Consider the following 24,115-nt stretch of genomic DNA (forward strand, 5'->3'; position numbering starts at 1 on the left):
TTTTTACCCATTCAATTGAATTGGGAGGAAAATGCAAGTAAAAACAAGTGTATTTTATGTGTTTTTCCTGCCAACACTCACTAGTTATTGCTCCTGAAAAAAAAATGTGAAGATCCCCTTATATGTAGCCAAAGAGTCTAATGCACATTCTGAAATCACATTTCCTAATCCAAGGCAGTGTCTGAGCTGCAAACTCTGACTGGTCTATTTAGGAGCAGTGTAAATGCCGCACTGTTAATACAGCGTGATAAAACTGCGGCTCAAAGCACTTTTCACCTTCGTTACAACACTACCAGAAGCTTGGGAAACACTGGACAGTGGACAGAAATGAGAGAAGCACATACAGCACCACTCGTGTTTTTTTTTTTATTATTTCAGCGCTGGAGTGGTGGCGCTAATGTAAGGTCCATGACCCTAGTATTATACTTAACAGGAGCAGTCTTCAGCTCTTCCCAGTGCTGCTCCTGCGCCGTAATCTTGTGATCGCAACTTCTGACGGACTGGAAGGCACAGGTAACGGTCACAAGCTTTCAATGCAAGTCTATGACACCCAGAACGATGCTCTAAGACTTACATGGGAGTTGTGACTTCCATTCCAGATCGTCCAGCAAACAATGGAGCAATCTGGCAGGAACGGCACTGAGAACAGAAGACAGCGGCTGGTAACTATAATACTAGGGGAAGGGAACTTAGAAGCGCTGGGGCTTTAAGTCATTACCACACGCAGTCATTCAATACAAGGAGGATAGTAAACCGCTTCACTCTTTGGCACACAATTCTGTATGTTTTACGAGAAACATCAGGTTCTTTATAAAATAAAAAAAAAAAAAACTATAATCCTGTAAGTCGGTTTAGTTGCTTTTTTACAGTTCAATACAGAAAAGCATTTAATATTCTTACAGAATAGCATCTCAACACAAAAATTCATAAACACCAACAAAAAATTGAATGGTTGCAGAATTAGAAAAGGCTGCTGAGGCCTCCGGCAATTGTCTACGGCAGCACTCTTATGTTCTCTTTTCTGCCATTAACAATAATGGCAGGATCAGATCTATAACAGAAATCAACTATAATGTGGTCTGGTTTTGGTGAGAGAGAAAAAAAAAAAATAGGTGTTAGACCTACCGGTAATGATGTTTCCAGGAGTCCATCCTGACAGCACTATGGAGGACGTCCTCCTCCTCCTTACAGGGACAGGAAAGCACACGAGAGGTTAAAAGGCCATGTCCCACCCCCTTTCCCTCAGTGATTTGACAAGTACCACAAGGTGGATGATGCTAGTAACGGTTTAATGAAACAGTCATATTACAGCATATGACATAACATAATACAACATAGTATAACATAACAGGGAGGGAACTACCCGTGCTGTCAGGATGGACTCCTGGAAACATCATTACCGGTAGGTCTAATACCTATTTTCCAGGATGTCCACCTGACAACACTATGGAGAGTACCAAAGCACCTCCTCAGGGTGGGATTACTGCTTGGAGAACTTTTCTCCCGAATGCGGTTTGTTGGCCAGCTAACACATCTAGTTTGTAGTGTTTGCAGAATGTATTAAGACTAGCCCAGGTTGCCGCTCGACAAATTTGATCAACTGACGCCCCTGCCCGCTCGGCCCATGAGGCCGATACCGCCCTTGTAGAGTGGGCTTTTAAGGAATCAGGCGGGCTGGCGCCTTCAGCCTGGTAGGCGTCCGAGATTACTGAGGTAATCCAACGCGCTATGGACGCCTTAGAGGCCTTCTTCCCTTTATTCCTACCACCAAAGAGAACGAACAGGTTCGGGTCAATACGCCAACTATTGGTGGCCTCTAGGTATTCTATAACTGCGCGCCTCACGTCTAGCGAGTGGAGCCGCCGCTCCTTCTCATTTCGGGGATTATCACAGAAAGAGGGTAACACTACCTCCTGGTTCAGGTTTCTTGTGGAGGCTACCTTCGGGGTAAATGCCGAGTCTAACCTAAGGATTATACTATCCTCTCTTATCTGGAGGTATGGATCCTTAGTGGATAGGGCCTGGATCTCCCCTATTCTTTTGGCCAGAATCCCTCAATGTCTGTCCACTATTTCATCCTTCTCCTCCACTAGATATCTGAAACTCAACATGGACAAAACAGAATTCATCATCTTTCCCCCATCTCACGTGACCCCCCCTACGAACCTATCAATTACAGTAAATGACTGCCCACTCTCCCCAGTCCCACATGCTCGCTGCCTCGGAGTAATCCTTGATGCTGATCTCTCCTTCAAACCACATATCCAAACCCTTTCCACTTCCTGCCGACTTCAACTCAAAAATATTTCACGCATCCGTTCATTCCTTACCCAAGAATCTGCAAAAACCCTAGTCCATGCCCTCATCATCTCTCGCCTTGACTACTGCAACCTCATGCTCTGCGGCCTCCCCTCAAACACTCTCGCACCCCTCCAATCTATTCTAAACTCTGCTGCCCGACTAATCCACCTGTCCCCCCGCTATTCCCCAGCTTCTCCCCTCTGTCAATCCCTTCACTGGCTCCCAATTGCCCAGAGACTCCATTACAAAACCCTAACCATGACATACAAAGCCATCCACAACTTGTCTCCTCCATACATCTGTGACCTCGTCTCCCGGTACTTTCCTGCACGCAACCTCCGATCCTCACAAGATCTCCTTCTCTACTCCCCTTTTATCTCATCTTCCCACAATCGCATACAAGATTTCTCTCGCGCATCACCCCTACTCTGGAACTCTCTACCACAACATATCAGACTCTCACCTACCATCGAAACCTTCAAAAAGAGCCTGAAGACCCACCTCTTCCGACAAGCCTATAACCTGCAGTAACCACCGATCGACCAAACCGCTGCACGACCAGCTCTACCCCCGCCTACTGTATTATCACCCATCCCTTGAAGATTGTGAGCCCTCGCGGGCAGGGTCCTCTCTCCTCCTGTACCAGTTATGACTTGTACTGTTTAAGATTATTGTACTTGTTTTTATGTATACCCCCCTCACATGTAAAGCGCCATGGAATAAATGGCGCTATAACAATAAATAATAATAATAATAATAATAATAATAATAACTGATAATCAAAGAAGGCGCTCAAAGCTGAAACCTGGACTTTTAGAGTGCTGGGCTTGAGGCCTTTATTAAAGCCTGCCTGCAGGAACCCTAGTATGTTAGGGAGATCCGGGGTACCTGCCACGAGCTCGGACCTGCCACCCTCCAGACAGAATCTCCTCCATATCTTCCGATAGATTGCCGACGTCACCGGCTTCCTGCTGGCCTGTAGGGTGGATATGACCTGCTCCGACAATCCTTTTGCCTTCAGGATGTCCCTCTCAGGATCCAAGCCGATAGATGGAGTCTTGCTGGGTCCGGGTGGTGGATCGGGCCCTGGTGGATGATGTTCTTCCACAAGGGCAGCTCGACTGGATCTTCTACTGCCATGGCTCCCAGAAGGGAAAACCAGCTTCTCCTCGGCCAGTATGGCACTATCAATATCACTCTTGCGTGGTCCTCGCGTATCTTTCTGAGCACTGCCGGTATGAGGGCCAGTGGTGGGAACGCATAAGAGAGGGATTCTCCCCAAGTCTGACTCAGGGCATCTACGCCCTCTGGATAGTCCATCGGATTTAAGGAGTAGAATCTGGGAACCTTCGCGTTCTTGCGGCTTGCGAAGAGATCTATACTGGGGTTCCCCCAGCGCTGACAAAGCTGGTTGAAGATCTCTATGTTCAGTTCCCACTCTGTCGGGTGGATCTGTTGTCTGCTCAGGTAGTCCGCCACTTCGTTTTGGGAACCTTCTAGATGTACCGCGGTCACGGATCGAACTGTCCGTTCTGCCCACGTGAATATCTTTTCCGCCAGTGCCTGAAGTGGTTGATGTCTGGTTCCTCCTTGGTGTTTCAGGAATGCCACTGTCGTCGTATTGTCGGATAAAATGCGGACATGACGACTCTTTAGTACCGACCGGTTTCTCCGCAACGCTTCCCAGACCGCGAAGAGCTCCTTGAAATTGGAGGATCTGGCCTTGATGCTTGCTGGCCACTTCTCCTGGAAGATCTTCCCTTCTATGTGGGCTCCCCATCCCCACGCACTTGCGTCTGTGGTGACTACCACGTATGGAGAGGTTGTCCAATGCACGCCCACCTGAAGATTCCTGGCCTGTAACCACCAGCGAAGGGACTCCTTTACTCGTCCTGAGAGTCTTAGGGGTTTGTCTAGCGACGCCTGACTCCTGTCCCACCTCGCGAGAATTTCTCTTTGTAACAACCGCGAGTGGAATTGGGCCCAACGGACACACTGGATGCAGGCTGTCATAAGGCCCAGGACCTCCATTGCTTCCCTTATGGAGCATTGACGCTTCAACAGACCTCTGGTTCTGGCCTGAATGGACTTCTGCTTCTGCTCGGGTAGCCAGGATATTCTGTCGGCTGAGTCTAGGAGGACTCCCAGGAATACCTTTCTGGTGTTTGGAGTGAGGTCCGACTTCTCCCAGTTGATCACCCAGCCCAGGAACTCCAACACAGTAGTTGTTCGGATCCTGTCTCGGATGAGCGCTTCCTTGGATCTTGCCACCAGTAAGAAGTCGTCCAGGTACGGCACAATCACAATACCCTGATCTCTCAGGTCTATGATGGTGCGGGCCTCTCCGGATTTTTTTGTAATTACAAACAGGGAAGAGTAGTGACCTTTCCCTCTTTCTGATGGTGAAACTGGTATTATGACCCCTGAGTCTAGCATGTCCTGAAGATCCGACCACATTGCGGAGTCCTCCTGGACGACAGTGGGGGCAATATATCTGTCGGGGGGAGGAGAATAGAGCTCTATCCTGTAACCCTCTCTGATGGTTCTGAGAACCCACTGATTGTTGGTGACTCGCGACCAGTTTGCTGCAAAGTGGCGAAGTCTCCCCCCAATGCCTATGGCGTCATTGTCTCCTCGACCTAGATGTCGATGCAAATGGGGGATCTCTGCTCTTCCCACTTTGGCTGAAGGAGCCTCTGTAGGAGCTTCTATTAGACCTCGCCCGGCCCCTAAACTCTGACTGTCCTCTGAAGAAGGAGCCTCTCCGAAAGGACTGGGACCGTCTGGGCTTTTCTTCCGGGAATCCCTTATTCTTATCAGACACCAGCTCAAGGATATTATCCAGGGCTGGACCAAACACCCTCAGACCCGAGAAAGGGATGGCACATAACTTGGCCTTAGAAGGGTTATCTCCCGACCAGGATCTAAGCCAGACTGCTCGCCGGGCCGCATTAGAGAGGGAGCTGTTTCTGGCCGCGAACCTAACTGATTCCGCCGACGTATCCGACAGGAACGCCGTGGCTGATTTCAAAAGAGGAAGAGATGCTAGAATCTCTGACCTCGGGGTCTTGTTGGTTAGGTTTTCCTCCAACTGCCCCAACCACAGGAACATAGACCTGGCCACCGAGGTGGCTGCTATGTTGGCTCTAATCAGGGCCGCCGACGTCTCCCATGTTCTTTTTAACAAGACGTCCGCCTTTCTATCCATTGGGTCTCGAAGACCGGACGAGTCCTCGGCTGGGATAGCCGATTTCTTCGTAACCTTGGCAACCGGGACGTCGATCTTAGGGACCTCTTCCCACGCCCGAGTTTCCTCGGGATCGAAGGGCAGTCTATTTTTAAAGTTTCGGGAGAGTGTCAAGCGACACTCTGCTTCCTTCCACTCCTCCTGGATCATTGCTTTGATGTGCTCGCTCACAGGGAACACCACCTGTTTGCGGGACACCAGTCCTCCAAACATTAAGTCCTGTCTGGACTGTGGCTTAGGGACTTCTTCCATCTGCATGGTATTTCTGACCGCGTGTACCAGCTCGTCCGTATCCTCCAGTCTGAACAGGTACTTTCTGTTCTGTTCCTGACTATCCCCCAGGATCTCGCCTTCTTCCTCCTGATCTGAGTTCCGGAAATCGGATTCCTCGCTAGGGCTCGCCTCTGATACTGGGACTGGTTCCCACCTCGGACGCTTGCGACCTGGCCCAGGGCTGGGGGATCGACGCCGGGACGTAGAGGCCTGAATCTCTTCCCTTATCAGCGACCTCATTTCGGAAAGCAGAGATGGCTGTTCCTCGCCTATGACCCTGGAGGTACAGGGACCGCATAGGGTCTTGCTATAGGTGTCTGGCAGCTTTACTCTGCACACCGGACATCTGACTGATTTGGCGGTAGCTTTCGCCGGGTCCTTTCCCGAGGGGGACTCAGCCGGGGTTCCCTTTTCCTAATATAAGGGGCACCTCATCAGATCTGGGCTGTGGGGACGAGTGGGGAGGGTGGTCTGCGCTATGCGCACTTACCCCTCCACCAGATGCAGTGTTGCCTTCCATCCCCTGGCGTCCGATGCAGTCACACAGCCTGGAACCGCCTGAGCCGACTCTGGAGAAGGCTTTGGACCAGGAGCGCGCGCGCCCTGGATTTGAAACCGGCGTCTGACGTCACCGGATGTGACGCTGGTAAGCCGCGCCTCCACTTCCTGCCGGGCATCTGCGCGCGACCGCGCTCGGCGCGAGCCCTCCGGCTTCCACTGCCCAGCGTCAGCTTCGTTCTGCGGGCTCGGCCCGCCGCCCCGCTTCTGTCGGTGCCCGCATGGCCAGCCGCCTGCGGGGAGCCGACCTTTCCTGGAGCCGAGAGCCCCCCCATTGGGAGGAACGGCTCCCTCCAGGAGCGCCGTCCTGCTTCTGGCCTTTGGAACCGAGGGACTCCCCACCGGGAAGTTTCGGCTCCGGGACCTCTTGACAGGGGAAGGATTGGACCGGCCGCACGATCCCCTGGGTCCCTCCGGTAAGCTCTCGCGTGTCCCTCCGTGCAGGGACAGGAAAAACACTGAGGGAAAGGGGGTGGGACATGGCCTTTTAACCTCTCGTGTGCTTTCCTGTCCCTGTAAGGAGGAGGAGGACGTCGTCCTCCATAGTGCTGTCAGGTGGACGTCCTGGAAAAAAAGTTTATTTTTTCCCTAGATTCTTGAGCAGAGTCTGCGTAAAAAACTTCTTGATGAAGCCTCCACGACATGTGAAACAAACCCAAACTCACTAAGGAAAGCTAAAGAAAATTCCCCAAAAATGGAAAGAGGGAACATTCCAAAAGAAGAATCAAACCTGTTCTATATTGTCATACTGAGACCACCAGCAGGGGTTACACGTCAATAAGGAAATCATTGGACTTACCTCTGACTAAGCTCTTCAAGGTAGCGACCGCTTAAAGACATGTTAACCTCCAGAGCTTTAATTCGGTTATTGAGGCGCATAAACACGGACTCCTTTTGGTTGGAGCCGTGAACTTGATTCCCATTGGTGTAGCCCAGCTCAGTGGCATTTTGGAGCTCGGCATAGAAATCAGTAGTACTTCTGTGCAAGCTACCACTTAGGGAAGCATCTTCACTCGTGTGGTCTTCCTCCCTTTTCTCCTCTGCCACAGGGATATCCACAACTGAGGTCAAGACAGGCTTTAATGTCTCTTTAGTGTCCACCTCATTCCCCACAGCGGGGATGCTAGTTTCTTGCATCTGCAGAGTCTCTGTATCTTGAATAATTTTGGTGTAGTCGGCCTGTTCCTCCCTGGCAACCTCCACCACATCCTCCTCTAGAGTACTGTCCTCAGAGTCCAAAGTCGATTTCTCTGCGTAAATCAGAGTATCACTCTGCTTTTGCGCCTTTGTTTGATTCTCTACAGAATCTGTAGCAATGAGGTCAGGAGTCGGGGTTGTCACCATTTTGTTGGCCTCTGAAGGAGATTCATTTGAGGACCCGCTTTCGTCTACTGCCACCGACTGAGAAATGGTCTGCGACTGACTAGGCTCCAAATGAATGGGCTCGATGACCTTATTTACAGATCCGGTCTGTAAATTGTCTCCAGGATCTACCAAAATGAAGTCTGTTGTGGCCTCTGCAATTTTTTTCTCAGACGGTTCAGCCAAGGGCTCAACACTAGTTGGGGAGGATAAAGGCTGCTGCGTGGACTGGGAGTCCTCTTCGTCCTTACGCTTGTACTCTGCTGGTTTACTATGCTGCCTATGAAAGGCTTCGATGGCTGAACACCTCTTATAAATGTACTCCAAGAAGCTGGAGATGCAGCAGGCAGTGGCCAATTCCCCACAGTAAACCTGGCTCTCAAATTCAAACCAGGACACCTTGTCGTCTTCTTGTTCATCGCTGCCCAAAAGAGTCACAGTGGACTGGGCCGGCGGCTCCTCCTCTTCCTCTTGGACCAGCTGAACAATGGGGCTTTCTTTCGGAGCTTCAGGCTCCGGTACAGACACCGTCGGCAGAGTCACACTCTCTTCCTCCAACCTGGAGTGAAAAATCAAACAAGTTTTAGAGAAATCAATTCCTTTTAGTAGAAGATAAGAGATAATATCTGACAAGAATAAAGAATGACACTCAATACAGACCTAAAGCATACTGCACATTAACCCATTCACTTCAAAGAACATACATAATTTTTAATACTTGTAATATGCTTAAATCACATATTGCTTAATGCTACAAAATTCACTTCCAAATGATCCGAGACTCATTACTCTGCCTGCTCAATTATTAGAGTGGTACTCCTTTGGAGTTGGGGAGAAAGGGCCCCCATACACAGATGAAAGTTAGCAGAAACCAGCAAACTGATACTTGTGGGGGCCTCCCGACAGAGGATATCTGAGGCGAAAGAGAATCAGATCATTGAATTTTTAATGGAGAATCTTTTTCATTGTCAGGAGAAAGACTCCACTTCCAGCCTCTCCTCTTCCCCATCAACACACGTATGGGGGGGGGGGGGGGGGAGAGTCGGGAGATAGAGGGCTGATGAACAAACTTTTGTCTGACAGTTGTGTGCATCCAGTCAGCTTCAGATGAAAAGCTATATTTTGTGGTCAGGCTTTAGTAAGCTGCAAATGACAGCGGGTAGAAAGGCGACAGCCTGTTACTGATGTCCATCTTTCCCTGACAACTTGGACAACCACTCCATTCCAGACACAAAAGCATCTAACTGTGTCATCAATCTCTCGGATTATAAACCCAACAAAGTGGAACTGACCATGCTTTCTAGAGGACTCATTTTGTCCCACTAAGGCCCTAGAAAAAACTGAACTCTGCAGTGATATGGAACATTATTTCAGGAGACTGCGCCTGAGGGAATATTTCAATGATACAGAAGATTCAGAGAACACTCAGACCGAAGGAAAAGTGATCCTATCAACCAAGTAGAGGTTAGACTGGACACCTCTACCTGGACGCAACCCTCATTTGGATAAATACATAGACTCCTTCAGACATTTGATAAAATCCAAAATCATAGACACTAACAGGAGACAAGCATCCAACATCAGTGCCCAGGAGAGAAAGGCCATACAGTCTTTAAAAACCAACAAAGAAATCATCATTAAACCTGCTGACAAGGGAGGTGCAATAGTCATGATGAATACGTCAGACTACATGAAGGAAGCAAACAGACAACTGATGGACACATGCTACTATAGAAAATTGGAGTCGGATCCTACACCAAACTATTACAAGGAACTAAACAAGTTGGTATCTTGTCTGCCTGACCAGTCCATAAGAGTTGGCGATGACCTGATACCAGAGAGTCCAAGAAAAGGGACATTCTACATGCTTCCAAAAATCCACAAATCTTGAAATCCAAGAAGACCAATTATTTCATGTGTGGGCACCCTTACTTACTGAGCAGGTATCTGGATGGGTAGAGGGTATTCTTTAACCACTGGTGAAGGATACACCCAGCTACATTCAGGACACAACTGACCTATTGCATAAACTAGCAAGCAATAGGTCCACTACCAGAAGGAACCAGCCTGGCCACCATGGATGTGGAATCTTTGTACTCTAATATCCCACACCAGGATGGATTAAATGCCTGCAAATTCTTCATGGAAAACACAGGGACTGACGCTGATGCTGTGGTGAAACTTATAAAATTTATCCTCACCCACAATTACTTTGAATTCGACAACTAGATCAATCTACAGTAGACTGGCACACCTATGGGAAGTAAAATGACTCCACAATACGCAAATCTTTTCATGGAAAAAGCTTGAAAGCGACTTTTTGTCCTCATGTCCCATCAGGCCTCTGGCCTACTACCGCTTCATTGATGATATTTTAATCATCTGGATGGAGTCTGAGCAACAGCTAAAGACGTTCCACGAACAGTTTAATCAATTTCATCCCACCATCAACTTAACACTCAACTACTCCAGCACTGAGATTAACTTTTTAGACACCATCATTAAGCTAAAAAAACAATGAAATAGAGACATCCCTGTATCAGAAGACAATCGACCGTCCAACATACCCTAAATGGGACAGTTTCCATCCAAAACACATAAAGAACTCTATTGTCTACAGCCAAGCCATCAGATACAATCGTATATGTTCCAAACCCATGGATAGAGATGAACACCTTGGTCGCCTCAGAAAAATCTTTTTGAATCAGGGCTACCATCCAAGAACAATTGAAAACCAAATTGCAAGGGCCACCAGAATATCAAGGAATCACCTGATACATTACAAAGCTAAAGAAGAGAGTAACCGGGTGCCTCTAGTAGTCACCTACAACCCAAATCTGGAAGTGCTAAGGGGAGCTGCACAGAAATTACAACCTTTACAGCAAAAAGATGCCCGATTACAATCCATATTTCCAGACCCCCCACTGCTGTGTTTTAGACAGCCCCCAAATCTAAGAAGCATCATTGTCAGAAGCTCCCTGTCCTCTCCAACAGCTGCAGGAACCTTTCCTTGCAACCAGAAAAAAAATGTAAAACCTGTCCATTTATAATGACCACAGACAAGATAAAGATCCCCAACTCACATCAGGACTACAAAATCCCAGGTACTTTCAGCTGCATTACATCTAATGTGGTGTACTTAAATATTTGTACTAAATGTCCAATTGGGGGTCTGTATGTGGGGAGACAGGGCAAAAGCTTAGAACAAGGATGAATTCTCATCGCCACACAATAAAAGAAAAAAGAATGGCTCTACCTGTGGCAAAACATTTTTGTATCCCTGGCCATAGCATGATGGACATTAAATAACTTTTATTAAAAGGTAACTTCAAGTCTCAGAGAGACAGAAGAATCTGAGTACAAATTTATGAAAACTTTTGACACATTCAGTGGAGGTATTAATCTGTCGAGTGGATTTACGTCTTTACACATCAATTAAGGAATTTGCCCCTCAGACCTCTGGGGTCATCACAACACAGAACCAGACGCAATCAGAGGGCAATAAAACCTTCACACTGCTTATCTATGAACTGCTCCAATATTTATGCTCATCTCTCTTCCACAATGACTATTCCCTTCACATCACTTGTCTTATCTATTGAGTTATTTATGTGCGGTCTTGTGTACAAAACAGTATTTTTGGGTTGCTTACCGTAAAATCTGTTTCTCGGAGCCTTCATTGGGGGACACAGACCATGGGTGTACGCTGCTGCCACTAGGAGGCTGACACTATGCACAAAAAAAGGTTAGCTCCTCCTCCGCAGTGTACACCCCACCGACCGGCAGGGAACTCCTCAGTTAGTGAGAAAGCAGTAGGAGAAGTAACAGAATAGAGTGAAAACAGAACAACTCAAGTGTAACCAACCAAAGTAAGAACAGGAGTTGTAGAACATGGGAGGGTGCTGTGTCCCCCAATGAAGGCTCCGAGAAACAGATTTTACGGTAAGCAACCCAAAAATCCTGTTTTCTCGTTCGCCTTATTGGGGGACACAGAGACCATGGGACGTCCCAAAGCAGTCCCTGGGGTGGGAAAAAACTTCCATCAGGCCAGTGGACTCACCACCGCTGCCTGCAGAATCCTTCTACCTAGGCTGGCGTCTGCCGAAGCGTAGGTGTGGACTTTGTAGAATTTTCACAAACGTGTGAACCGATGACCAGGATGCAGCTTTGCAAAGCTGCAGTGCGGAGGCTCTGTGGCGTACCGCCCAGGAAGCACCCACTGCCCGGGTAGAGTGCGCTCGATGCTTAACCCGGAAGGCCTCCAAAATTGCCGATCTGATCCAGCGAGCAATAGTAGCTTTGGAAGCCGGGTGACCTTTCCGCGCCCCATCTGGAATGACGAAGAGAGAGTCTGTCTTCCGCAAAGGGGTCGTCCTAGCTAGGTAGACCTTCATCGCCCTGACCAAGTCCAGCTTGTTCAAGGACCGTTCCCGAGGGTGAGCTAGACCCGGACAAAATGACGGGAGAACAATGTCCTCATTCAGGTGGAAAGCTGACACCACCTTAGGAAGGAAAGAGGGCGGAGACCGCAGAACTACCTTGTCCTGGTAGAGTACCAAGACAGGAGAGCGGCAAGAGAGGGCCGCCAATTCCGACACATGCCGGATGGAGGTGATGGTTACTAGGAAGGCTACTTTCCATGAAAGGAGAGATAGGGAAACTTCCCTGAGAGGTTCAAAGGGAGGACCTTGCAGAACCTTGAGAACCAAATTAAGATCCCAAGGATCTACGGGCGCTCGGTACAGAGGAGCCGCATGAGCCACACCTTGAAGGAAGGTTTTGACCTGAGGACGGGAGGCCAACGTCTTCTGAAATAAAACGGACAGCGCCGAAACTTGACCTTTTAAAGAGCTGAGGGCAAGGCCTGCATCAAGCCCTGCCTGAAGAAACGCCAGGACAGAAGGGAGCGAAAAACGCATGGGCGGAATGTCGTTGGCCTCGCACCAAGTGAAATAGGCCTTCCAAGTACGGTAATAAATTTTGGAAGACTATGGCTTTCTGGCCCGGATCATGGTCTGAATAACTCGATCCGAAAAGCCTGATCGTTTCAAAACCTCGGTCTCAACAGCCACGCCGTTAAATTGAGAGGCCGAGAAATGGGGTGGCAAATCGAACCTTGAGACAGCAGATCTGCCCTGTCTGGAAGCTTCCGGGGGGCGTCAGCGAGAAGGTTAACGGCGTCCGCGAACCAAGACCTTCTGGGCCAATTCGGGGCGATGAGGATGACTGGAATTCCTTCCGCCTTGATTTCCTTCAACAACCTGGGAAGAAGAGGCAGGGGAGGGAACAGGTAGGGGAGCTCGAACTGCGACCAAGGAATGGCCAGAGCGTTGGCGCCCACTGCGAGGGGATCTTGAGCCCTGGATACAAACTGTGGGACTTTCCTATTGAGGAGAGAAGCTAGCAGATCTACGTCCGGGGTTCCCCAACGACGGCAAAGCTGAAGAAATACCTCCGGATGTAGGGACCACTCTCCCGCCGCAAAACCCTCGCGGCTGAGAAAATCGGCGGTCCAGTTGTCCACGCCGGGAATGTGCACCGCGGATATAGCCGGGACTGAAACCTCTGCCCAATGAAGAATCTTGGACACCTCTGCCAGGGCAGAGACACTCCGTGTCCCCCCCTTGGCGGTTGACATATGCCACCGCTGTGGCATTGTCTGTCTGAATCTGGATAGTCAGGCCCCTGAGAAGTCTCTCCCAGTGAACGAGACACAGATAAATCGCTCGTATCTCGAGAACGTTGATCGGCAGGGCTGACTCCTGCGTCGACCACCGACCCTAAACAGTGTGTTCGCGGAACACTGCTCCACAGCCGAGGAGGCTGGCAAACGGCGTCACAAGCTGCCAGTGAATGGGGAGGAAAGACCGTCCTAGGGAGATGAGTGGAGACGTCAGCCACCAATTGAGGGACTGCTTGACCCGGTATGAAAGACGAACTGGGCGGTCCAGAGAAAAAACAGACCTGTTCCACCGAGACAGGATGGCGTGTTGGAGTGGTCTGGTGTGAAATTGGGCAAAGGGAACCGCCTCTGTCGCTGCCTCCATCTTTCCTAGGATTTTCATTATAGTCCGGAGAGATGGAAGTCGTAAGATCTGTAGCGATCGTACATCCCGCTGCAGGGAGCAAATCTTTTCTTGTGGGAGAAAAACCCTTGATCGACGAGTGTCTAACAATAGACCCAGAAACACAAGACATTGTGTCGAAACCAGGCAGGACTTCTTTTTGTTGATGAGCCACCCGAAATTGGACAGGGTGTCGAGGACGATGGTAATACTTTGGTGAGCTTGATGAAAGGACGGAGCTGTGATCAGAATGTCATCGAGTTACAGAAAAAGAACGAGACCTCTGATTCTCAACAAGGCCATCAACGCCGCCATGATCTTTGTAAACACTCTGGGTGCGGAGGCGAGACCGAACGGTAGTGCAACAAACTGGTAATGTTCCTGGCAAATCGCGAAACGCAGGAATTTCTGAGGGCCGGAGAATATGGGAACGTGTAGATAGGCATCTTGGATGTCTATTGAACACATGAACTCCTGCGTTTCCATGGAAGCGATTACTGACCGAAGAGACTCCATTCGGAAATGACGCAGTCGGACTCTTGTTGAGTAACTTGAGGTCCAAGATGGGGCGAACTGTACCGCCTTTTTTCGGTACCACGAACAGGTTTGAATAAAACCCTGTGAAACGTTCTGATTCGGGAACGGGCACTATCACTCCGGAATTGAGGAGATAGGCGATGGACGCAAAGAACCCCGGAACTAAGGCGGGACCTTTTGGAGGTCAGGACTCGAAGAAACGATCCCGGGGATGAGAAACAAACTCTATCTTGTATCCTGATGATACAACCTCCCTGACCCAAGCGTCCTCTACTGAGGCAAGTCAGACGTCTCTGAAGAAAGGGAGTCGACCTCCTAATTGGGAAGGACCCTCGAGAGTTCGTTGATAGTCATGCTGATGTGGACCGTCCAGATCTGGATATGGAGGATCTGCCCTGGGAGTTGTGAGATCGCCAGGAGGGAATGGGTCTGAAGGACACCTTTTCTCTATCCTGGCGTGCCTGCGGTCTCTGTTGGTTAGAGAAGTTGTCTGCCGCATTGAAGCGGCGGAAAGTCCGAAAGGGCTGAAACTGACATCTTAACGGAGGTCTGCGAGGCTTGGACTGAGGGAGGAGGGAACTCGTGCCTCCAGCGGCGTCCTTAATAATCTGGTCCAGCTGGGATCCGAAGAGACACGCTCCCTGAAAAGGCAGATTGGTAAGGGACTTTTTTGAAGCCAAATCCGCCTGCCAAGCCTTGAGCCAAATTGAACGTCGGATTGCTACCACGTTGCTTGACGCCTGAACGGCGCAAGACGCGGCATCCAAGGAGGCAGAGAGCAGATAATCCCATGCATGAGAGATCTGGTTGGCCAGTTCGGCCAATTGCTCTGGTTGGGCTTTAACTAGGATGCCCTTGCGGAGTTCCTCTGCCCAAGTGGCTCTGGCCTTCGCTACCCAAGATGAAGCGAAGGCTGGGCTTAGCACTGCTGTAGCCGCTTCGAATGTTGACTTTGCTAAAGATTCTATAATTCTAACATTATAATCCTTTAGTGACGCCACACCTGAAATCGGGAGGACCGTGTTGTCAGAAAGCCTGGACACGGGTGCGTCTACCGAGGGGGAAGCGGACCAGTTGTCGGTGAGCTCCTTGGCAAACGGGTACAGCACGCCGAGGCGCTTCCCTCTTTGAGAGCGCCTGGTTGGATTTTCTCTTTCCCTGGTAAGGATCCTGCCAAACTCGGATCGGAAAGCGAAGACCCTGGAAGGTGTTTCTGCCCGTCTGAACGAAACCTCCTGTTCTGAGGATTTCGCAGGGGAGTCTGAGATTTCGAAGGTGTGTTTAATCGCAGCAATGAGGTTCTGTACCGTAACCTTCATGTCCGCGTCCTGGTCCGAATCCAGCATTAAGATCTCTTCGGATGACACATTCGAAAGCGCTTCACCTGACTTGGGTGAGGAGGCACGGGAGGGCGACTGCTGGGAAGGACTATGTGGGGATGTGAGGCCAGGAGAGGATCCCGGCCGGAGGTCCTGTCTGGACCTTTTGCGGCTTCTGCTGGCTGGCTCAAATGGAGCATCATGTGACCTGCTGGACCCTGCAGAAGTGTCCAGGGGCAACCTATCAAGGACGGCTACTATGGACTGAGACACCCTGGTGAGGTCTGCCACAGATTGAGAAAGAGACGAGGCCTAACCAGTAATGGGGGGGTTCGCTTCCACATGGCGCAATAGATGGCTCCTGGACGGGGTCTTGCTGAATGGGGTTACTGCAGTCCAGGCAGAGGGGAGTAGGCTGTCCTGCTGCCGGAAGGATGGGGGTCAAAAAGTTAGAGGAGGGTGTCAGTCTGCAGATGCAGAGATACTCACGGTCTGGTGTCCCTAGGGAAAGTGCCACACGACTTGTCGGAAGATGTAGGGCAGCGGAGAGCGGTATCCGGCTGACAGGCTGCAGAGAGCGGTGTCCGGCTGACAGGCTGCGAAGATGGCAGCCGCTTGAGAGGAGCAGGAGGAACGTGCGCTTTCAGAGGAAGAAGGGCGGAGCTAGCCGCCGAAGCTGAAGGAAGGCACCGCCCGCTGGCCAAGAACAGGCTAGGATCAAAGAGAAAGGTGGGCAGGCCTAGAACGGGCGGGAGAGAAGCCCGCTTAGGAGAAGGGGGCGGGGGGCGTGGCCGCGACGCAGAAGAAGGCCCGAAATGAAGCCGGGGCCTAAATTAATAGCGGCGGCCGCCTGTCAGCGAGGGGCGGCGCGGAGGTCCCGCAGCGCTGCCGCGGCAACCGTTCTGCAGAACGCCGCTGATATCTGCTGCGCCAAGGACTAAAGGCGGGGGAAAACGCCGGGCAAGACCCCTACTGATGCCAGGGCCAGGAGTAATTGCGGCAGCCGCAGTGGCCGCTTTGAACAATATTGGAGCCGCCGAGATGCCCATCTAGGGATGAGGAGGACGCGACTCGGCCCCCATACTTACCTCCGTCTTGTATTCAATAAAGGTACCTCATTATCCCACGCTGTCTGATCCGTCTCTTGTTGTGGCCGCGTCTCATCCAAACCGACAGGCTCTGGTGGGCGAGTGGGTGGGAGACGGGGAGCGAGGACCATCTGGATCGCTGGCACACACCCGTGCTGAGCTCTTGGTCCCGCTGTGGAGAGCTATGAGGATATGGGGTGGCAGTACACGCCGTACTCAAAGCCTCTTTGTGGGAGTACAGTTGTGACTATTCACACTGTATCCCTCCAGAACCTGAAAGGGAACGACGCACATCGAGGTAGATAAGGGTCTAATGAAAGACCCGTGTCCACCTCCTACTGACACTAAGCTAAACTGAGGAGTTCCCTGCCGGTCGGTGGGGTGTACACTGCGGAGGAGGAGCTAACCTTTTTTTGTGCATAGTGTCAGCCTCCTAGTGGCAGCAGCGTACACCCATGGTCTCTGTGTCCCCCAATAAGGCGAACGAGAAATAAGTTATTCTTCTGATGTTGTATTAGTCTAGCCTGATGAAGAGACTTGCGTAGTCTCGAAAGCTTGCAATGTGTTACCATCTTTTCAGTTAGCTATTAAAAGGTATCAACCACTGAGGACTCAATTCTGAATATTTTTCCATATTTACCTGTACATCCTTCAATGACCACAAGGAGAGATGTAGAAACTTTTCATGTTATTACAAACCTTCTTATCAGAGCGGGTATGAGCTCTTGATTGTAATATTCAGAAGATATTTTTCCAGCAGCCCCATAGAGAATGAATTGGTGGTCAGACATTTAACCGGCCTGTCCATTTCGTAATGGGAATAAAACCGTAACAGCGCAGGTCCCAGCAGTCTGACCACCACTAACCAACAATGTATCGCCTATTCGGTGGGTAGATGATGACTTGTTTCACTGGACAACCTCTTAAAAGTAAACAGTAGCAAAATGCTGCAAATACAAAGATGTTATGACAGGTTCTGTAGCGATACAAAGTGGTGAGTGTACATGAGGCAGCTCACAGCCTGACAGGGCCAAGGGCTGAAGTGTACTTACGTAGCCATCGGTGTTGGCTCTTCCTCCGGGGTAGTTATCGTACTTGTGGCCGGAGATTCTTCGGTAACATTTTGAGGTTTACTATTGTTCAGAACTATGGAAAAATATAAAATTATTCAACGGTCGCATGTAATAAAAATGTTTTAAGATCCCTGTATAGATAAGAAAGTAGGTCACGAGATAGATCTTCACATTACAGCATCTAAAGGTCCTAATATAGGCAAGAGAGTGGGTGATATTGCACCCACAGAAGAGCCCATCAAAATCCTTAATTTGTGCGATGCCAAGGGGGTCACTAATCAATAGAAATCAGGCCAAAACCCTTAGAGAGATGCTGTATATTACTGTCTGGAAGGGGTGAGAACATAGTAACTAGCTTGTCTAATGGAGATAATTTAGGATGCATGCATGCCGGTTTCTTCTTTTACCATTTTGCAGGTGAAATCCTGTACCGGTTTGCCATTAACAGATGGATTATGAGTATTAGCATGTGGCGTCAAAACCATTGGTTTACTACAAGACATGCATCATCCGCCTCCACGGTCCCTCAGATTTACAATGACTGAATTTGTAAAGCGCTGGGCTATCTGCTGGAAATTTATGGGGTAAAATCCTTATACAGCTGAAATATACTGATAGAGTTTGCCCACTACTTTTACGTTGATGCCCTATCCTCAGGATACGGTGTCAATGTCTGATCAGCCAGGGTCCAGCACTCAACATCCCTGCCAATCAGTTGTTATCGGTGCCAGTGGCGGACGGAAGTACTTGCTTGTGGAGCTTGAACGTTTACTTATAGTGGCCTCCGCGGGGTACTACACACATTCTCCTCCTGTTCAGTTCAATAGAAGTGGATGTGCCGTAACAAGCCCCGGGCACTACAAATAGACGGGCAAGCTCCGCAAGCAAGTACTTCCAGCTGGCGGCACCGTTAACAGCTGATCTGTGGGGGTGTCAAGTGCCAGACTCTGGCCGATCAGACATTGATGCCCTATACTAAGAATAAGGCATCAATGTAAAAGTAGTGGACAACTTCTTAAAGGAAGCAGCTAAAAAGTATTAGAGAATAAATCAGGGGTCAACTCATTCAATCAAGTGGTGAGAGGAGTTGTCTAGACGAACGTTCCTGCCCATTTTCGACATTGCCTTGGAGAAACATGACTGAGTCGGTAGAAGTTGCTTTACAAGCATCAGAGCAAGTAGCATGAATTCTCTTTTAAAGAGACCGTCAGATCAGTGGGTATGCCTGGTGTGAAGAGGGGCAACTACATGCAGAATCATCTGGCTTAGAAAAACATTGTGGATAGGTCCCATTTCTAAGAATGAAACCTATCCATAATATGCTTATAAACAGGACCCACATACGATACTCAGCTAGGCGTCCGGTAGTTGTGTATAAAATTACATATCTTCACATCAGACAACCTCGAACCCACTGATCTGACAACGCCTTTAAAGGAGAATGCATACTTACATTGGAAATTAATAACCCAGATGCAATCTACAATTTCATGTCTTTGTATTGTAAATATAATAGCGGTAATTTATAGAAAGCCATCAATCACACATGGCCGCCACAGTAGTGATTATCGGCCTCGCTCCGGCAGCTGCATTGGAACGGATGTCACGTCACTATACATGTATGCGCTCACGGACAGCACTGCGGTACGCGGCACAGGCTTCCAGCAGCCACAATATTTTTTCTACACTTGTGGGATGAAGGTGATAAAATACCCAGCTCTTACCGCACAATGTGGTAGCCTCCTATTACCGATGGAAAGCCTATGGTGACAATGTGCACAGTACAGATCAGCACCGTCCCTCTATAGACCACAGTGCACATCTGCCGTCATACTAAGTGTATGGTAATACTGACACATAAATAGAGAGTGGCTACCTTTCCCTTCAGCGATTTCTTCCTCAGTATTCGCCCCCAGCATGTTAGCAGCAAGATTATTCACCATGCTAAGAATGGCATCTGCAGAAAACGCAGGAACACAAGCAGACATTACTTCACTCGTATACATGCAGGCGATATGGAGACAAAACGGGCGACAGGCCGGGACATCGGCTGCGAGCGACAAACCTTTACTCATCGCCTGCATTACATATAAAACCGATGACTAAGGAATATATGGCCAAATATTCTTCTTCCCAATGCATCTATGTAGGGGAATCGAATGGTGGGCAACACAAAGGAGTAAAGCTGGAGCCATTCGAGCCGATGCAGTCAGACTTAATCTTTGGGGTAGATTATGGGGATCCTAAAAGGGACTTGATGCTTGCGGGGTTATTCCCACCTCTGGCACTTATGGCAAATACAAAAACACTTGTGCAATTTTTTTTATCTCCATCAGAAGATCATGGAGGGACCTGTGGACGCACAGCCACCTATACAATTCTGGCGGCACGAGCCGGGGATCCGGTCACAATTTGATGCAGATCCTAGCTGTAGGAATCACGTGGATCAGCCCATAAATGCAGACACAAGAATGCCCCTATAATAACTGTATACAAGAGAACTTGTACAACTTTCCAATACACTAGGTTTCACTTCCTCGCCATTATCACTATACCCATTTGCAGCAGCGATTAGGAACAATAATTCAGAGGCTGGGATCCCTTAGATTCCCATCTGTAACCTTAAAGGGAACCTGTCACCATGATTATGCTTGCAATCTTGGAGTAATAAAAAAAGCTTTACATATGGACTATGCTCCAGTTACATAAACCTGAAAAACCTTCAATGGGTTTGCACGTAGATTAAGCTGAGCTGCAATACCACACACAACCTATGCATACAAGAGGCGCTGTTTCCAGACGAAGCCATCCATGTTTTTCTTGTCTCATCTGATGTACAATATACATAAAGGCGATTTTCGGTTAATAGAGTACATCCTAGATACCCAGAGATGTCAGCGTGTAAAATAGGTAATCAGATGACAGTCAAAGACCCAATATGCAGGACAGAAGCCACTGTCCGTTTGCCCTTTGGTATAGTGACAGATTCTCGATCTGGCTGCCTGGGGAACACAATGCATTTCCCCTAGCACGAGGCGGCTAATGTAGAATCATAATGCATTTATTACATAGCATGTTCACAGCGACGTCAATCATTGTCAGTGCTGCCAGACTATTGATGAGCGACGACTTGATGTAGAGAAAAACTGCTCCACATTGGTAGTAATCCACTATGCAGACAGCCAGACAGTCCTGACAGCGAGCAGCGGCCAAGACCGAGTTAGCACTACTTCTTATGGCAGCACACAAAGCCTGCGCATAGATAGCGGAATTAAAGGGGTATTCGGAGCTACATAATAAATCACTGTAAAAGTAATAATTGTTAAATCACTAAATCGCTGACCCCTAGAATGAGAGTTTTGTCCCCGGGTTTTCCCTGGCTACATCCAGGAGGAGCAAGTCGAGAGGAGCGGTCACACGCACGTCCCGCTGCTTAACACCTCCGTGGTCTTGCAGCCAAATGAAAGAGGTAAAGCCACAAAGTGGGAGTTTTATCTAACTAGTGCAGGGAGAAACTGCAGCGATCAACCACTTTGCCTCTTCCATTTTGCAAAAGGCCCATGACATATGAGAGCTGGATTCTGGGCGATTGCTTTATTTTTAACTAGAATATATTTTTATTTATAACGTTTATCAGTAAGGCAGGCTAGTCACAGATATTTCATCCAGATTAGAGAACAATCACTCATAGTTGCAGAGATCTGGTTGCCGTATCCTTTTGGCATTCTTGTGCAAATGAGGTGGAGATCACCATATGGAAGGAGGAGGACATCTACCACAAGACGCAATCTTAGGGCAGCCCTATCACAGTGGGATGACCGCCCTGCTTCCCAGAGACGCAGCAATGCTGTGGATAGACCGGTCATTTCCTCACGTTGTGGAACGCGGCACTCACTTGTAGCAGAGCCGAGCAAATTCTTTGACGATTTGTCATCTCGTGTGTTGTAATCCAGCGGATAATCTGAAAGTCACAGTGAGAGAATTACATACATATATTTGTAAGATGTGATTGCAGAGATACTGGCTTGCAACTGAAGGAAAGGAGTAGTAAATTCCATCTCTCCGGGATGTGATACAGGAAGGGTCAAACCTTTCTTTAAAATTGGTGAGCTTGGTTGGAGGGGAAAGAGAGACCTATGTGGGACAAACTTCTAACATTCACTTCTGATGCTGCTTAGTCCAATAGGAAAATTAAAGCTGATTGTCTGCCACCCCGCTCCAAGCTCTAGGGTGGGCACTGTAAAGCCCATCAATTATATAGAATATGTAGTGTGACAAGGAGTAAGATGTGGCGTGCACTAAGATAATAAATAGCTCATAAACCCCTACATATTGAACGTCTTGACAGGGAGCATTATATTTCACATAGTATAGTCAAAAACCAGCTCGAGAGACTGTTAAAGTCGGGTCTGGGAACAAGCACGTCGCTTGGCTACACACTGGCAGGATTTAGTATGCGCTCGTTCTGTGCACCAAAAATCTATAATTATTTCTGGCTTTGCAGTTAATTCTGCATCATAGGATAAGGCTGATGACATAATAGTAATAATAATAATAACATGTACACTGGTTTTCAGCAAAAAGTTGACTTTTTCCATTAACTCCGTAAAAAAACAAACAACTTTTTACATATTTATATTTCTGAGAAATTAAAGTACCTTCATCTTCATCATAAATATCTGGGCGTTCTGAGTGGTACTGAGAGTCAACTTCTTCATACTCCTCCACCATGCTGGTGCCGAAAACCCTGAGACACAAAGGGAACGAGCCATTATTATTGATACCAAGCAAAGAACATGAATAGAAGAACACACAACCCTGCGTATAAGATATACACATTACACAGTCCTGTGAGATGCCTTAAAAAGGAAAGCTGTCATGTCCAGAAATGGCATTTAGACTATTTAATGCAAGTGTGGCCAGAGGAATAAAGTTTATATATTCCCTGACCACAAAAAAGTACAGTGAGCCTTCCTAGCCAGTAGTGCCAAGTATACTATTAAGGAGGACCTTCAACCTAATTTTTCCACTTTGAACTGGACACACAATGAAATAGTAGCTTTAGAACAGAATATATATATATTTTTCCTCAATTTCATCACTTCCTTGTGGGTAATTCGCTATCAAAGCATTTGGGCTAACCAATCATAAGCAGGTAGCAACACAGCAAAAAAAAAAAAAAAACACACACACACACACACACACACACACACACACACACACACACACACAACTATACTCCCCTGTGCTCCTCTTTTATGGTTTATTGCTCGTTGCCAAGGAGAACGGCCACCACTGCTGCACAGATACGCTGGCCAAACTTGTGAAGTACTTACAGGCTCTATCCTGTTGAGCTTGCAGTGCCGTACTGAGGCTGGGGCACAATTAGCTCCTAATCCTAGCCAGGTGTAGCCTACAGTTTGGGCAAGCAGTGCAACAATGCTGCTGCTCTGAACTGTCACAAGCAGGAGCACAACACCCCTTGCAAGCAGGAGGACGGGAAGCTAAGGAGCAGTACTGATGAACCTTGGACAACCACTAAACTCAAATTTCCAGAAGACTTTGTTAAACTGAAGGACTGCTTTAGAACCCCACACAGTATGACAGGGAATTTACACAGCACAGATTGCCCTTCCACTTTTCCATCTTTCCGAATGTCATTCTAACGTTTGAAATTTCTCATTACCTTATTAAGCTTAATGGGCAAAAATGTTCCGATCCAAAGTGTGATATAAGCTCCACCTAAAGAGTACAAAATGTCACATCAAACAATATGTTTAATACAACGCGTGACTGATTAAGTGCGCTGAATTAAATGGCACCTAGAAACAAATCTGGATGGGCTATGGTGATCAGACATTGCAAACTGGGCCATGCATTCACCCGCTGTGCACACAACATTCAGATGACGTTGCTAACCTTTATGTACTTGATGAACATCTGACGCAACAAGGAACGCAGAAAAGAGAAAGAAAAACAAGAGTCAGTACAGAAACAGTACATGCCACAAGCCATATCATCTACGGATCAGCATATAAATGAAGACCATGAAAAGAACAAGCAAGAAGAAATAAAGTTGTAGGATTTTATAGATCCCTCTACACAAAATCGTGAGACTAGAACATAAAAATAGTGGTTCTATAAATGGTTAATTGTAAGGAACAAGACGCTTCCATGTAGCCTGTCAGAAGAGGGGGAAATATTGTACATCTTACAATACTACATACACTTTAATGCCACAGCCCCTATTCATTTCTGCATCTGTTTTTTGCTCCCCTTCTTCCCAGAGCCA

General features: G+C 48.2%; 1 protein-coding gene across 3 annotated transcripts in view; it reads right to left on the reverse strand.

Moving 5' to 3' along the window:
- Positions 1-24,115, reverse strand: part of SUCO (SUN domain containing ossification factor) — a 116,666-nt gene that overhangs the window by 29,949 nt on the left and 62,602 nt on the right. For 2 of the 3 annotated variants that reach the window (XM_073571523.1, XM_073571521.1), the window contains 7 exons: positions 23,743-23,763; positions 23,510-23,565; positions 22,482-22,570; positions 21,719-21,784; positions 19,700-19,780; positions 17,803-17,896; positions 7,179-8,300 (listed from right to left, as the gene is read on the reverse strand). In XM_073571523.1, coding sequence (XP_073427624.1) covers positions 7,179-8,300; positions 17,803-17,896; positions 19,700-19,780; positions 21,719-21,784; positions 22,482-22,570; positions 23,510-23,565; positions 23,743-23,763 — 1,529 coding nt within the window. The remainder of the gene's footprint in view (positions 1-7,178; positions 8,301-17,802; positions 17,897-19,699; positions 19,781-21,718; positions 21,785-22,481; positions 22,571-23,509; positions 23,566-23,742; positions 23,764-24,115) is intronic. The other variant, XM_073571522.1, reaches the window with a different exon arrangement.

This window comes from Dendrobates tinctorius, unplaced genomic scaffold (genome assembly GCF_039654945.1).
Source record: "Dendrobates tinctorius isolate UK_male_01 unplaced genomic scaffold, ASM3965494v1 ptg000029l, whole genome shotgun sequence".
Lineage (NCBI taxonomy): Eukaryota > Metazoa > Chordata > Amphibia > Anura > Dendrobatidae > Dendrobates > Dendrobates tinctorius.